This window comes from Salminus brasiliensis, chromosome 14 (genome assembly GCF_030463535.1).
Source record: "Salminus brasiliensis chromosome 14, fSalBra1.hap2, whole genome shotgun sequence".
NCBI classification, from domain to species: Eukaryota; Metazoa; Chordata; class Actinopteri; order Characiformes; family Bryconidae; genus Salminus; species Salminus brasiliensis.
Genome location: NC_132891.1, coordinates 24,815,730 through 24,831,653, shown reverse-complemented (window position 1 = coordinate 24,831,653; position 15,924 = coordinate 24,815,730). Strand labels below are relative to the sequence as shown.

Sequence of the window (15,924 nt, the reverse complement as noted above, 5' to 3'; positions counted from 1 at the left end):
AGAGGGGTGGGAGTTAAAGAGAGAAAGAGGCAGTATGAGAGGCAGTAATAAAGAGAGACAAAAAGAGAGGCAGTGGAGTAATAAAAAGAAATCGTAAAAGGACGATGCAAGAAAAATAGGGGCAAAAAGAGTTAGAGAGAAAAGCAGTAGAAGAGAGATAGAGGCAGTAGCTGTGGCGAGAGAGAGAAAGAGGCAGTATAAGAGAAAGACAATAGACAAAAGAGAGAGAAACGGAGGCAGTAGTAGAAAGAGAAACAGAGGCAGTGAACTGAGAGAGATAGAGAGAGAGATTGTGGCATTGCTGACAGCGATGCTGAGGTGTTAGGAATACAGTGCATGCCAGAATGACACAGTGTTCACACCTTATTACACTTGAGATGGACAAATGGGGCAGATATGAAAAACAAGTGTAAAACAGGGGAGCGGACGGACTGGCTCTTCCAGCGCCTGTCTCGCCCCCTCAACATATTCCTGCCTGGCACGAGGCCATTAGCACAAACGTCCGAAAAGGAGGAAGACACTGGCCAAAAAGAAAGACAGTGCTGTCTAACTCTGAAGATAAACAGAGGGAGACAGACGTACAAATGGAGTGTCTCCCTTCCACAGCTCCTCACAGACACACAGCTTCCCTTCTCCAGCTATCCGCTGCTATACATATCCACAGCTGAAAATACTCCATAATTGAGTGTAATTAGAATGGCTATGAATATGAAATGATATGTGTAATTTCCTGCCGTCTAGTAGAGTTTTGATGATATTGGCCAGTCTCCCAGCACCAGATTACGCTTAATCCTAGACTAGTGTTTTTTTTGGGGGGTGGCGGTGAACAGAGTGTTTAGTCCTTTTTAGACCAAAACTAGCTTTGATCTGAAGATAAGAATCTAGCACTGTACTTGAATGCGTACATTTCTCAAAAGCTGCTCAGAAGACAAGCATTATGGTATAGTATTTCCTGTTGAACCCTAGATTTATTATTAATTTATTAATCCTAATGCAGAAACTACTGTGAATTATTTGGTAACAGTGTGGTTTACAATAGATCATATGGAGTGCCACCAGGATCTATTTTGGGGCCTATGAACCTGATGTCAGTTATGACAGTAATGTAGTTATAAGAGTGAAGAACTGAAGCGTGGGCTGGCATTCAGGGTCCAACGGGCTAAAGAGAGTTAAATGATATGACAAGGAGTATAAGGTCACACAAACACACACATACTCTGGGGGTCACCACCTAGGGCAATGCTGACCACAAAGAATCACTGTAGAGTGAGAGATAGTCCTGTGACTCCTTAATGTTTGCTGGAGCAACACTGGCTACAACACGGATAACACCTATACATGTTGATATAGCAGCTATATGATTTTCACAATCTCCCCCAGCCTAGGTGGCGTTCCGCAGAGCAGCCAGCTTTCCTAAACATACAGTGAAGAAACCCGACCCTGTTTGAGTGCTAACATTACTTACCTTACAGAGATTTGGTGTGTGAGAAGGAAAAATGTACAGCAGTAGAAAGACCCAGCATAGTCTGTCCGTTCATATTGATTTGGGATATTGGTAACAGTTACAATAAAAACATATTTTAAGGACAAAATTAATAATCTTATCTAAATTATTTTTGAATTCTGGGTTGGTAAGGCTTTCCCGACTTTCCGAGTAGGAAAATCTGACCGGTGTTTCCCTTAAAATTGTCCTACTTGTGACTAGAAAAATCCGGGATCCCAGTTCAAATGGAATGCAGGATCTGGACCTCTCCTTTTTCAGATCAGGTGCCTCCTGGGTCTGGAAAAATATGTCTCTAAAAACTTTCTGAAACTGGAAAAAATAAATAAAAATCAGCTTAAAATGACAAAAATAGCGTTAAGGTTCCCTTACATGGAAATTGTATTTACCTTGGCACAGTTGAAAAATGAGAGTTTGGAGCTTGAATATTTGGCATAGCTGAAACGGAGCTGTAAAACTCACCAATTACAAACCCCCCAAACTGTTACGTAACAGTCTTGACATTATAGTGAAATACACTTATTATATTTATGCCTCCAAAATAAATGGACACTAGCAAAAGCCTTTCAAGCCTTAAAGCTGTGACGAGGTTAAACTGTAGTAGAAAAGAAGAGTTTTTAATGTTTGTGGGGGATGTGCTTCACCAGGCCTTGTGACTGTGGCTTTTCCTGTGCATCTGTCTGCAGAAGGGAAGCTCAGATCGCTGCAAAATTGCATCTGGGCATTTTCTGCCCTGACCAAAGCTACATAACTTTGATTTACACAAACTCTATGGCACTAATAATGTGTTTTGCAACTAAACCCTTCACATGTTCTTTAATTGACCTTTATTTGAATAATTGTTATTTTATAATTATTATTATTATTTTATTAAGGTATACATGCTCAAAAGTCTAGAGAAATAAAGACGAGGTGAGTTGACTAGAGTTCATTTGGATGGTTTAACAAGCAACCAAATATAGCCCCAAACTGTACAAATAATGGATTATTTACCATAGCAGGGTTCACCTCCTGGGTTTGCTGGAAATGATGCCTTAAATCTCGGTTTAATTTAAGCTCTTTTCCAAATAGGAGAACACAAACACTGTAGGCCGAGTTTTATGTAGATGGCTTTTCTGTTTTGTCTCAACTTAGCCGTTGGTGAGGCTAAGTAAATAGCGCCTCCCCATGTGAGCAATGCTGCATCTGTGCTCCTGTGAGGGTGTGTACAGATGGATGAACCTGAGCGACTCTCCAAACAAACACAGGTGAAGACACCAGGACAAGACAAACTATTTGACAAACCACCCAGACTCTTGTCCAAACTGAATCATCAGTGTAGTCTCGCCCCGGTGGACTGACTGTCCAAACCCTTCCCTTCTGTCTCCACTTGTCTGTTTTCCCAGTATAACCCCCCTGCCCCTGGCCCACTCCTCAGCTGTGACATGTTCTCACTGGGAGGTGGCTGCGGCTGGTGGGTGCTGGGTGTGGAAAGCAAGAACAAAAGCTACCTGCTATTGTCAGCTCTCTGCTAATATTCTGGGCCAGATAAGATAAATATGAGGTCACTGGCTCAGTTGTCAGTCTGGGGGGGTGAGAGGAGCTTGTAATGTTAGATAATCTATCATTTACGGCACTGTTTTTTGTTTTGTTTTTTGCGTTTGGGGTTTGGAACTGCTGTGGGTAGCGTAATACACTTTATGGGGCCACTCTGGAGCTTGTTTTAGTGCAGAGCTCAGAACTACATGGCCTTTGCTTCTTAAGGTCAAAAGGGACCCACAGCAGCTGTGTGTGTGTGCGTGTATGTGTTATGCCGTCAGTCCTGCAGCCTTCACCCAACTCTGCCCTACTTCAGCTATCCTAGCGTGACACAGTGACACTGAAAAAAAGCAAGGGAGGGGAGGGAAAGTGTGAGAAAGAGAGACATATAGATAGATATATGATAGATAGATAGATGGATAGATAAATACATAGATAGAAGACTGGTGTCCTGTTCGGGGGTGTTCCCAATTATTCCGATTAGGCTCTGGACCCACCGCGACCCTGGCCAGAAAGAAGTAGAAAAGGAGTTGGATAGATATATAAAGAATAAACAGACAGACAGATTCATTGCTGTCATATTAAACATCAGTTTAAAAGCCCCTAAAATAGAACCTTGTGGGACAATATGCTAAACTAAACAGTTTCCAATTTTTTTTGGAATTGATAATAGTTTCTATGTTAGAATTCATAACTGAATAATAATGAGCCCAGAGTTCAAGAGGTAGAAATAACCTAAGAACACATATTACTGCAGTTGGAAATTATCCAATTAAACAATTACAAACAAACGTTTCTAAATTAACAATAGAAAACAGTGGGGAGACAACTTCCACATGAGCTTCCATAAACTGGACCGAAGAGTTTCTAAAGGCCAGGCCACTTTTAACAAATCCCAAAGCTGCTCAAGCCTGAATTAATAGACTGCCAACAGGTGTGAAAATAACAGTGCCGTAGCAGTTTGACAAAGGCCTGACTGTTTATGGCCATTTCCCTTTGTGCTCGTGTCTATTGGCCTTGCCTACAGCAGAGGCCTGATGCTCTTCTAACAGTGATTGGCAAATGCAGGTGACCAGCGGTTAAGTTTAGAGCTTGATATGGTCCTGCTGGCTGGATGGCCAGAGGGAGCAGCGCCAAGGACTTATTGTCATAACTCATGCTCTCCTGCCTGTTGTCTCTGACATTCTTCCCCTATTTATAGCCTATTCCATCCCTTAGCCCATTCTCTCTTGCCCCCTTTCTTTTTCTACCCCCCCCCCTCTCTCTCTCTCAGATAGGAAAGGGGAGTGACAGCAGGCTTTGTCTTTTCTGAGCCACTCATTCCAGCCATAAAGGCCGGGGAAGGTGGCCCTGCAACTCTTTGTCCTGTATCCACCGTGCTGCAAGGAGCTCTGGATTACCTGCAGTAAGTCTCTGAAGAAGCGAGCTTCAACTCAGGACAGCCATGGATGATGTGTATAAGGCAGCGGTAAGCACCGATTCCATTTCTAGAAGGGATTATGGATTTATGGAGTAAGAGATGGTGATAATATAGTCGGAGAACTTTGATGGGTTGAGAATCCATCTGAAAGGAGCACAGGAACATCCACTTCTACCTGCTTTCTTTAAAAAATGACCTCAAAAGTGCATTTCCATAGCCAAGTATGAACTTGTGTAGGTTGCGAGAGTGTTGTGCTACCAAGCACTCAAGGTTAAATCACTCTATGGGGACAGAAAGAGGGAGGGTCAGCGGGTTTTGTGTTTGCGTCTTTAGCTAATGTGAAATTGAAAATCTGCTCAACACACATCAGTTAGTTTAAACCTGCTAATGATGCTAAATATAGCCTACAATGGCTGATGAATGATTGAAGGGTCAGGAGGACAGCGGTTACTGGGATTAACAACAGCGAGAGTATCCGGTGTCTGCTGGCTGGGTGTTAACATGGGTGTCAAAAATAAAATCGCTAACTTTTATGTGTAAAGAATAGAACCTGGTCAGTATCCGTGGAATGACATCTTGTCACGACATATCCGATTACTTCCTGGGCCTTCAGCTGTTTCTCTTTCCTCCATGTAACAGGTTGAGAACTTAACAGAGGAACAGAAAAATGGTAAGCCCTCCCTGTCACTCTCTATCTATAGATGAAGTGTTACAAGCCTGCATCTCTGTTTAGTCCTGCTGTCATGACAACCCCACTCTGAAGTGCTGTCAAGTCATGCCTCGTCTGTGTGTGTGAATGTGTCTCTGGCAGAGTTCCGCGCTGCTTTTGACATCTTCGTGCAGGATGCTGAGGACGGCTGCATCAGCACTAAGGAGCTGGGGAAGGTGATGAGGATGCTGGGCCAGAACCCCACTCAAGAAGAGCTGCAGGAGATGGTGGACGAAGTAGATGAGGACGGTATGTCAGTCATTACACCCCCCCCCCACCCCCCACCCCACCGCCCCGTTCATAGCTCCCCATAGCATTAGCAATGCTTCACACATTTTTAAGGTTAAGGAAAGCGCCAGGTCCCCAGTTCAACCGCACCAGCTAACAACCTAAAGCCTTTGCCGGATGAGCAGAGAGAGTGCCATATTACCACCTGGAGATAACACGGCCAGTTGTGCAACTAGGGAAACACATAAAGTATGAAATGGGACTAATACAAAGGTTATGGCTTCTTATGGTATAGTGTAATATCACCACTGTCACTCAAAACCTTTTATATCCATTTTTGCCATTTTTTCTTTTGATTTTCTTTGAAAGTTAAGAAGATTATTTTTCTTTCTCCTGTGAAGTTTTTGCCTGACAGCAACATCATGCAGATGAAGTTAAACAGGGATTTCCAAACATTTGCCTAGCTATATGACTGGATTAGTTACAACACTAATTATCATATTTGTACACTAAAGCAGACAAAGCAGGTCCATTGAGACTCCTTCAGTCCCAAAGACAGCAGAACTGGATGGATGACTGATCCGAGTCAGGAAATCCAATAGATGATGTGAACTGATATGAACCCATTTAGATATCATGGCTGTTCGTGTGTGTGTGTGTGTATAGGCAGCGGGACAGTGGACTTCGATGAGTTCTTGGTCATGATGGTGCGCTGCATGAAAGAGGAGAGCAAAGGAAAATCGGAAGAGGAGCTTGCAGAGGTCTTCCGTATGTTTGATAAGTAAGGAAACTCTCCAGAATGAAAAATGATGGCCTGTCATTCATACTTCAATAATTAATACCAGCCTTACAACGTACGAGCCTTGCAATTACGTCCACAAAACTTGACAGAAAGTGTCTTGCTCTCTCTTAGAAATGGAGACGGTTACATTGACTTGGACGAGCTGAAGAACATGCTGGAATCCACAGGGGAAGCCATCACTGAGGACGACATTGAGGAGCTCATGAAGGACGGAGACAAAAACAACGATGGCAAGATTGACTACGATGGTATGTTTTCGCCCAGTCTGCTGACAGAATTTGGTAATTGGGGTCATGGCAAAATTCTCTTACATACAATTTGGTCTGAAGATGGTGTGTTTGAACTGAGGGTGAGGTTGCAGGGGAGACAGCATAGCACAACTAAACATTTATCAATTATCAACTGTTAATTGACTGTAGTAATAATTTTATGTTTGTGATCTGTGATTTCATCTGATTATGTAATGCTGGCTTATTTTATGCAGGTAATAAATTAGCTAAATTAGCATGTTTGTGGGGAAAGGGGACTTTATGGGACTTCATCTAATGTATTCTTGTATTCTCTCTCAAACCTACAGAGTTTTTGGACTTCATGAAGGGTGTTGAGTAAAGATTCTGCCTAACAGAAGACTTTGACGCAGCTTCACCGGCCCCATCTGTCCACCTCATCATTCCCTGTCCCAGACATAGGACACTACCAGAGTCAGCTCCCTCTACTCAATCCAGACCACATAATTGCAGAAATATGTTGGGGGGAAAAAAGCTAGGATAACATGTAAATAATATGAATGACTATGTAGGATATATTGGTTATAAAGCAGTACTATATGCCCGCACACTGTATGCCAACACCAACAGCAACTCGTGACAAATAAAAAAAATAAATCTGACTTTCTGTAACATTTGCTTGTCATTTGATGAAATTCCTAAAATATTACATCATTAATATGACCTAAAGAAATACAGCCACAAAAAGCAACACAGGGTCCAAGCACAAACAAAAAGACTAAATCATCAAGTCATTAGGGTGTTACTAAAAACCCTGCATTTATCTACACACCCATGAGCATTAAACTTGGCAGGCTATTTTAGGATCTTCTGTTGTATGAGTGTGTAGTTTCAAGAACTTCTGTGGCAAATGTTGGTTATGCCTGAGCCATACTGATCACAGATGCCTTTTTTATATATATAATTATTGCAGCAGTGGATATTGGGACAGTCTTATTGTAAAAAGTGCAATTACACACAAATGGTAAATGAGGATTTTTTGATAGAGGAAATTTTAATGACCACAAAATAAATGTATAGATAAGCATTGGCTATTCTTTTAAAGCTTCACTGGTTCAGAAAAAGTGCTTAGAAAGTCCAGGTTCATCTTGACTGGTCAATGTTTAGCCAGACAAATGCTTGCTGAAACCTGACCACAATTACGTAGTTATCAAGATTAGCATGCATCACCTAGTCTAGACATCAAACAATTCCAATTGTATTGTTGCTGAGAAACAGCGTTGTAGCCCTCTATTAGGGCAGTGGTGGCTCAGCGGTTAGAGCGCCAGGCTATTGATAACAGGGTTCTGTGTTTGATTCCCAAATTCAGCAAGCTGCCACTGTTGGGCCCTTGAGCAAGGCCCTTTACCCTCTCTGCTCCCCGGGCGCTGGAGTTAGCTGCCCACCACTCTGGGTGTGTGTGTACTCACTGCCCCTAGTTCACTAGTGTGTGTGTGTGTGTGTGTGTGTGTGTGTTCACTACCACAGATGGGTTAAATGCAGAGAACACATTTCACTGTACATAGTACAGTGACAAATACATGCACCTTTACCTTTATTAATCTAATGGATACCATAACTAAGGGGGTCACTTTCCCAAAAGGCAAACAAGGCTGGGATGTTGCAGCCAAATTGGGCAAGGCCTATATGAAGGTGTCGATTTTAGAGTCAATTTGCTCATATTCAGAAGGATTAATTAGCATATGGTGACCAGATTGTTTATAAAAAGGTCTACACATACATTTTTGAGGGTCATGCTCTTGTGAGTACTTGAACACCAGTCATGTAAGGATTGATCAAAGAAAAAGAGGCTAAGTAGGTTTAACATATGCAAATTAGCAGTTAGGTAGGTCCAGCACAGTTTGCTGATTTCCCTGCTAGCACAACTGCTAATACTGCCAAATCAATAGGAAAGTTGAATCAGGCATGCCTTGTGCTGTAGCACCCCCTTGAGGCCAACCAGGCTTATGGTCATGCACCCAAACAACAGGTTGAACTATCCAACAGTTGATCAGGCTTCTCGTCTCCATGGCCATGTTCAGACTGCAGGCCGATCAGAATGGTTTCTCACATCACATTTGGTAAAAGGACTGTCCGCTCCACTATTTGCAAGTGATCAAATCAGATTTGAGTGTCCAGAAGAAACTTGGCATGGCTGTAATGTGGGTTTTTTTTTGGCTGTCCAAACTATCTGGATACAATCTACGCATGCCAAAAACAGACTTGGGCTGGAAGTCTGAATATAGCCTATGACCATTTCTCCGCTTCAGATGTGCTTGAAACCTTCAGAAGACTTTGAACGGAATTGCTGAGTGAATCTAAGAGACAGACATTGTGTGAACAGTTCAGTTTATTACAGTATATTAAAGGCAGTGTAAACCAGAGACAGGTTCACACAAACGACTGAATACTTCAGTAACATGACGCACATACAGGTACATCTCATCGGGTTACACAAGATCAGCTGCAACCAAAGCAACTCTCTGGCATGACTCAGTAGCTTACACACAAGCAACGTAATGGCCGAGACTCACAGGCCTCGCCATCACCCTCGTTTAAGCACCATCATTTGGGAATAATTCAACAACTGCAACCACTTTTAACAAGCTTAAGTACTCATTCTGGACAGACAAATGACTCAGGGATAGGAACAGCAATGAAGTGATTGTTGTAGCAGCTTAAGCAAGATGTTGGAGGAATGCAAGAACTGGAATGCCAATGGAGTCAAGCTTCAGTCATAAGTTATAAGCATGGAATTAAGAATTGAAATGCTAATTAATAGCCAATCGACCATGATCTGTTGAATGAATGTGCAACAACCTGGACCCTTAACCTTTTAAGAGGTGCTGCATATAAAGCCTTATATGTGAAAATGATGAGATATGAAGACTTTAGAGAAGTGGGAATTAATCTATAAGATTATTAGTTATAATGTGCCAAAAGCAGGGGAGAACTTCTTACAGAACAGAAGCAGCTGGGTTCTAGGGGTTAGTGCTAGTTGCTAGGAGAAAGCTGAAGGACGGTGGGGTTTCAAAACAGAGTTTCAGTTGGCGAAGGTGCGTCTGACAGCGGCGACAATACACTTGGCACTGATGCCAAACATGTCCAGCAGCTCCTGGGGTTTGCCACTCTGGGGCACTCGGTCAACGGCCAGTCGTTGAACCACAATGCCTGGCTCCTCCCCTACTGCTGCCAGCACAGCCTCTCCCAGACCACCTGTGCAGAGCAGAGAAACATGACCAGTCACTTATTGATTACCATTTTTGCAAACAAGCACATCTAGTTCAATATTTACTCTTAAAATGTTGCATTGAGTGTGCTACCCGTCACACCAGGGACAATAATCAGTCATTAGCTACATTTCCATCAAAAGAATTTCTTCACCACAAATGTGTCAAAGTCTGCTGATGTAGGCTAATGAAACTGAAACTGCAGAAATGACTGTTCATCTTTAGCAAATAAAGGAGTTGTCAATACCAAAAATTTTGAAAAACATTTACATTAAATAAAGTAGCTGGACAGAGGAGGCAATTAAAAAATAAATAAATAAAATAAAAAAATAAAATAAAATGTATATGCCACTTCTCAGCTCTTCTAGAGAGATGCGCCAAAAAATGTACTGTGGTCTTCTGCAGTAAATTAATGCCATAAAGTGTTTCATAGCAGTTTGATGGGAGGAAATGGACAAAAACAATTCTCACACACACCACTGAAAAAGCCAAAATCCCTGCTGTCCAGCACAGTTCAGTGAGTGCTTTGCTCAAACCCTGCTCTACAACCCTCAGCAAGACCAGAAAGCAGTTTACCCTCTTTGTAGTGATCCTCCACTGTGATCACTCGGCCTCCAGTGGCACGAGCATTAGCCACAATAGTTGCTGCGTCCAGGGGCTTAATGGTAAATGGATCAATCACACGGATGTTCACACCTAAAAGACAAAAGAATTAAGTGCCTGGCTTGTCTGAATAGCATGGAAGGCTATACATGGAAATGTACAAAAAAAAAAAATAATAATAATAATAATAATTAAAAAAAAAAAATAATATATATATATATATATATAAAAAAGTATTATATTTGCTCAAACATCAACAGAGGGCGCTCTAACCTTCTTTGGCCAGTTGGTCATGTGCAGCGAGGGCCTCATGCAGGGTAACTCCAGCTCCAATCACAGTCACCTGATCAGTGCTAGACTCGCGCACCACCTACAGGACAGACATTGAATTAAACGCTGAAGCACTTTAAACAGACATACACATGCACATTCACAATGCTATAACAGGAGGCTGTGGGTGTGTGTATACAGTATTCCAAGCAGTTTTTACATTCAGCTGTCAAATGACTCGAAGATCTACTGCTTGAATATGTAGCACATACCTGAGGATCTCAATGCATGTTTACAACATATACATCAAAACCAGCAGGAGTCTGGTTTGGGGACTCACCTTGGCCTTGCCGATTTCAAATTTCTCTCCTGACTCATAAAGGACTGCTGTGTCTGGCCGGCTGGTCCGGATAAAACAGATGCCCTGAAAAAGGATGTAATAATGAACCTCATCAGTTTCACAGAGCTAGATGTGCACTTTGAATTCAGCCCCCCAGAGAACTGACCAAAAAGCCACCACATACTGTACATGTTACAGTATCTAACTCTCCTTATAATTTACCCAGCTTTCCAAAACTAGCATATAGCCAAAAGTAACTGAATTTAAATGCACAAGTATTTAGCCAGATGTGTGGCACGTACCTTAGTATTTGCTGCCAACTCCACAGCTCTCTCAGTGGACACACCATCACTGGGGTAGAACACTGTACATGTTGGGATAGCACGGAACATTGCAAGGTCCTCCAATGCCATCTGAGAGGGGCCATCTTCACCTAAGCACAATAAAAACAGTTATTGACTCAGCACTCACCAACCCCACTCTAACTTAACATGGTCTGTCACTTTGTGGCTGAGCTACTGTGGTCCCTGAACACTTCCACTTTTCAACACCATTTCTATGTATTTAGACCGACTTGTTGCATCAATGGTACAATGGCTATTACAGTACTGGAACTCAGAGTACCTTAGAACAACCTACTCCTCCACTAACGTTTGCAAACGCTTGATTTTATGCACATGTGGCAAAGGGGACTGAAAACTAAAACTTCTGAATTAAATTATTAAAAGGTGCATCCCTTTTTTGTACATGTAGTGTATAGTTAAAAACAGAGATATTATAGAAATGTCTTACCGATAGAGACACCGCAGTGGGAGCCTACAAGGTTGACGTTGGATTGGGAAATGGCAGCCATACGGATCTGGTCATAGGCACGGGAAAAGAAGGCAGAAAACGTGCTGGCAAACGGAATAGTGCGGTCCCGAGTGGCACAACCAATTGCCACGCTTGTCTGTGTAGAAGAACAATTAAATAACTGAATCACTGAAGACAATAAAGATCCAGCATATTACTCAGCAGCACATCCTAAAATGCTTCTCTCCTCAGATGACTGCATATTGCTGCAGAAGAGTGGCCTTGTGTTTGATTGAAAAGGAGTGATTAGCAGACAGAGGATTTGTTTGAAGTCATGTCCTATTGAGCAAGCACTTGAGTGATAAGTAGTAAGCCAATGACTGAACTGTAAGAGATTACAGAGTTGCAGCTGATTATAGTTCAACAGGGTGAGGTTGGCTCTTTTGTGCACAATCTCCACACCCTTAGCTTACAACAGCGTCCCACAAACTCCATTTCAGATTCACCTACAATGAACCTCTCGGATTACTGATAACTAGGGCCAAGCATTTTCAACAAGGGTGTTAACGACAACAAAAATAAGCACAGGCTCACACACCATGTTCTGCTCAGCAATGAAGCACTCAATGTAACGCTCAGGGTGGGCTTTCTTGAAGGTCTCAGAAAATGTGGAGTTTTTGGTATCTCCATCTAGAGCCACAATTCGCTGACTGGCATCACCCATCTTCTTTAGAGCCACACCATAGGCTTTCCTGGTAGAAATCTGTGCCAAGAATAACAGCAAAATGCTGGTTTTACATACACATGTTTACGCTTAACATTTATTTAGAATATATAAAATAAATGTTGGTAACTGCTATCAAACTAACATGCATACTACATAATGAGTGAAAAACTAAAGCATTAATAATAATGTTTGAGTCAATACACCATAAATCAGTGTGACTCATCACCTTGTCTCCAAGCTTGTATTCTGGAGCAGAGAGCAGCTGGATTGGAGTGTGGTCTACAGGAGCTGCATCCTCACTGGGCAGCTCAGGCTGGAGGTGTTTATTAGGGGCCTGAATCTGACCCTGAAGATCAGCAAGCAAAGAATCCACAAGGTCCTTAGAGATGGGCTTGCCGTGCCAGTTATCTTTATCCTCAATGCCTGGACAAAGAAGCACATAGTAGCTATTAGATTATGATAAGACTGGTACATTATTTTAAGATGGCATCACAATATAAAACATTAGTTAGGATTGTCTCACTCAGATTTAAATACTGACTCACCTTTGAGTCCTTTACCCTTGAAGGTTTTGGCAACAATGGCAGTGGGCTTCCCTTTGAAGCGCTCTGCATGCCAGAGAGCCTTACAAAGCTCCTCCACATCATGGCCATCCACCACATAGGTGTTCCAGCTGACAAAGCAAATTACATTGAATCATAAAAAGGTACCAAATGTGTTTAGGACATGACAGCCATGTTCAGTTCAAATTAAGAGGAAGTGACAAACTACAAAAAGGGAACTTCAGAGAAGAGAGAGAAGACTCTCACCCAAAAGCCTTGCAGCGCTCCTGGAATGCGGTTGTATCATGTTTCAGCGGGGCAGCCTCGCTCTGACCCAGACGGTTCACATCCAAGATGGCCACCAGGTTGTCCAGGCCATAGTGGGATGCAAAAGCCATAGCCTCCCACACGGACCCCTCGGAGCATTCGCCATCTCCCAGCAGACAGTACACACGGTAGCTGAATGGTGGATGGGAGAGTCACATTACAAACCCGCTACATTAAAACCAGTAAAGGCAAAACTACTCAACTAAATTACAGTGCGCGTTTCAGTTGTTCAGTCATACCTGGACTTGTCAAAGTACTTTCCGGTGTAGGCCATCCCACAGGCAGCTCCCAGACCCTGTCCCAGTGATCCTGTGGCCACATCCACAAATGCTAATTTCTGGAAATAAGACAAACAGAACATAAGGTAAGGCAATTCTTTATACAAGAAGCCCTAATCATACAGAACAATGCATCATATTTAAATTAGTGTCTTCACATGTGCACACTGGAACACTGTTACTCACAGGAGTGGGATGGCCTTCAAGTTCACAATCAAGCTTGCGGAGGTTAAGCAGGTCAGCCTCCTTCACATAGCCAGCCTCAGCCCAAGCTGCGTAGAGGATGGGAGCAGCATGGCCCTGAGATAGAGGTTATGGACATGAAGAATGGAATTACATACAATAATTAAAAACACTGGTATACTGAAAGACTGATAATCCTTATATATGTATATGTCTGTACATGCATCTCTACAGTCTTCTTAAACAGCAGCAATATGGCAGCACTTTGGGCAAGAGTCTGAGCCCTACCTTCGACATGATGAAGCGGTCATTGCAGGCGTTGCGGGGGTCTTCAGCTTTGTAACGCATGGCGTGGAAGAACAGCACTGACATAAGCTCGGCAGCGCTGCAGCAGGAGGTGGGGTGCCTGCGCAAGGGAGAACACTGCAGTCAGAAGCCAGCCAATTAACCATTAACCATCAGCACAAACACTGCCACGTTAGACACCGAACACACATGCTGGTTATCAATTTCAACATATTGTAAAATCAGTGTATTGATTAGGACATAGCCAAACAGCATAGCGCTAAGGAGAGACTGCACAGGCCTCCTATATTTAAGAGGCAGTTGGTATATATACACAGACACCAGAACCTGAGTATAATGGGGTCATTTCTGTTAATGTACACAACCCACCCTCACCATTAACTGCTTTAGACAGTGGTGTACTTGTGTGAGAAAAATTAACTGCACAATACACATGCACATCAGACTAGATCCATCCACAGGCTGTTCGGACAACACAAGAGCAGCATTTAATTGAACTCCACAAAGACAAAAACAAATTATATGAAATATTGCAATCTGCCAAAATGAGCTGGACACTCTTGACTCTTCAATTTGCCCAATGCAGAAGTCATTTGTGGATGTTAAACAACCGTTTGTTTGCAAGTTGCAAAAGAGGCTGTAGGAAGCCACAACGTTTCTAAGGTCAGAGCAGTTTAGCAACCAACCATGCAACTCTGTCAGTGATAACCTATCCAAAAAAGTGAGGTTATTGCCCAAGTACCCACTCACAGGAACATGCATTTTTGGGGTTATTTCACAACACATTCCAGATTTAGGACTACACAGCAGCTCATCAACAAAATTACCACTGGTGTTCTACTGGCCTTCATTACGCTGAAATGCAAAGGAAATAATCAGGTAACCGTCAGAGTCTGTACAAGCATAAAAGATCTACATGAAATCAGTTCACTCATCTAGGTCAGACTTCTTTTTTTTCTTGGTAGAAGCCTGAAGGAAGTGTAAAGGGTCAGATTACAGTGTGCTTAATGTGCTCAGACAGAAAAAACACAATAAAAAGAATGAGGAAACAAAAAGAATGAAGCAACTTCATTGTAAACGACGAGACTAGAGACAGTTACAATAGGCTGGAACTTACCATTACACTGGTTCCTCTGATGAACAAACTTTGCTACAGAAACAGTTTACTTTAGAGAAGCTTTTAACTAAGCAAAAAGCCCATTTACCACAGAACCTTGTAAGAGGGCAGAGCTCATTAAATCACCTTGCTGTGAAATGACGGCCATGCCAATACAGCGGTTAATACAGTAAACGACTGCACTGGGGCAAGGCCATCAGTTCTCCTTGACATTTTATCCAAGAAGCTTTCAGATTAAATATCTGCTCATTTAATAAAAAGTGACTCCACTAGCATTCCCAAATGCTTTCCTGGACCTAAAAAGAATACAAGGTTAATATCGTTATGCTACTTTAATAATCAACCTAATCAGATACAGAGGGCTCCACGTGGATCGTCCTCCCTACATCCCTATAGAGCAAGGTGGACCACGAGACCCCCTCCAACACCTGCACGTGATTATGTTTAGGGAGCACTACGCAATGGTGGGCTAGCACTTCTGAGGAACGAATGGACGGGCCTAGCAGCTAGCAAGCAAGCACGTTTATGGAAGAAAAAAAAATGTCCAGCTGAACCTGAGGATGGCCGCAAGACGCAGTTTCTTGTGCGTCTTGCACAGCTAGCCAAGTAGGCTAGCTAATTATAGCGGGTAAGCCAATTTCACCTCAGCACATGGAAAGCCATGGTGGGTTACCGGTTACAGCGGACTAATGATGCATAGCCACAGGTTACAAATATGTGCGCCTGTCAGAAATGAATATAACTGGTTAACTAACTAACTAACTA

At 42.6% G+C, this 15,924-nt stretch overlaps 2 protein-coding genes across 2 annotated transcripts in view; one reads left to right on the top strand and one right to left on the bottom strand.

Moving 5' to 3' along the window:
• The first annotated feature begins 4,461 nt into the window (after window positions 1-4,461).
• tnnc1b (troponin C type 1b (slow)) lies at window positions 4,462-6,795 on the top strand. Its single transcript, XM_072696710.1, has 6 exons — window positions 4,462-4,487; window positions 5,079-5,109; window positions 5,251-5,397; window positions 6,043-6,157; window positions 6,290-6,426; window positions 6,756-6,795. The coding sequence occupies exons 1-6, from the start codon at window positions 4,464-4,466 to the stop codon at window positions 6,785-6,787; spliced, it is 486 nt and encodes a 161-aa protein (XP_072552811.1). The 5' UTR covers window positions 4,462-4,463; the 3' UTR covers window positions 6,788-6,795.
• Window positions 6,796-8,776: 1,981 nt separating this feature from the next.
• Window positions 8,777-15,924, bottom strand: part of tktb (transketolase b) — a 7,717-nt gene continuing 569 nt past the window's right edge. The window contains exons 2-14 of the mRNA XM_072696951.1: window positions 14,025-14,142; window positions 13,740-13,853; window positions 13,515-13,612; window positions 13,216-13,407; window positions 12,952-13,079; window positions 12,633-12,829; window positions 12,278-12,442; window positions 11,680-11,836; window positions 11,190-11,320; window positions 10,888-10,971; window positions 10,551-10,647; window positions 10,251-10,370; window positions 8,777-9,660 (exon numbers count right to left, since the gene is read on the bottom strand). Of these exons, the coding sequence (XP_072553052.1) occupies window positions 9,488-9,660; window positions 10,251-10,370; window positions 10,551-10,647; window positions 10,888-10,971; window positions 11,190-11,320; window positions 11,680-11,836; window positions 12,278-12,442; window positions 12,633-12,829; window positions 12,952-13,079; window positions 13,216-13,407; window positions 13,515-13,612; window positions 13,740-13,853; window positions 14,025-14,142 (1,774 nt within the window). The 3' untranslated portion in view covers window positions 8,777-9,487. The remainder of the gene's footprint in view (window positions 9,661-10,250; window positions 10,371-10,550; window positions 10,648-10,887; window positions 10,972-11,189; window positions 11,321-11,679; window positions 11,837-12,277; window positions 12,443-12,632; window positions 12,830-12,951; window positions 13,080-13,215; window positions 13,408-13,514; window positions 13,613-13,739; window positions 13,854-14,024; window positions 14,143-15,924) is intronic.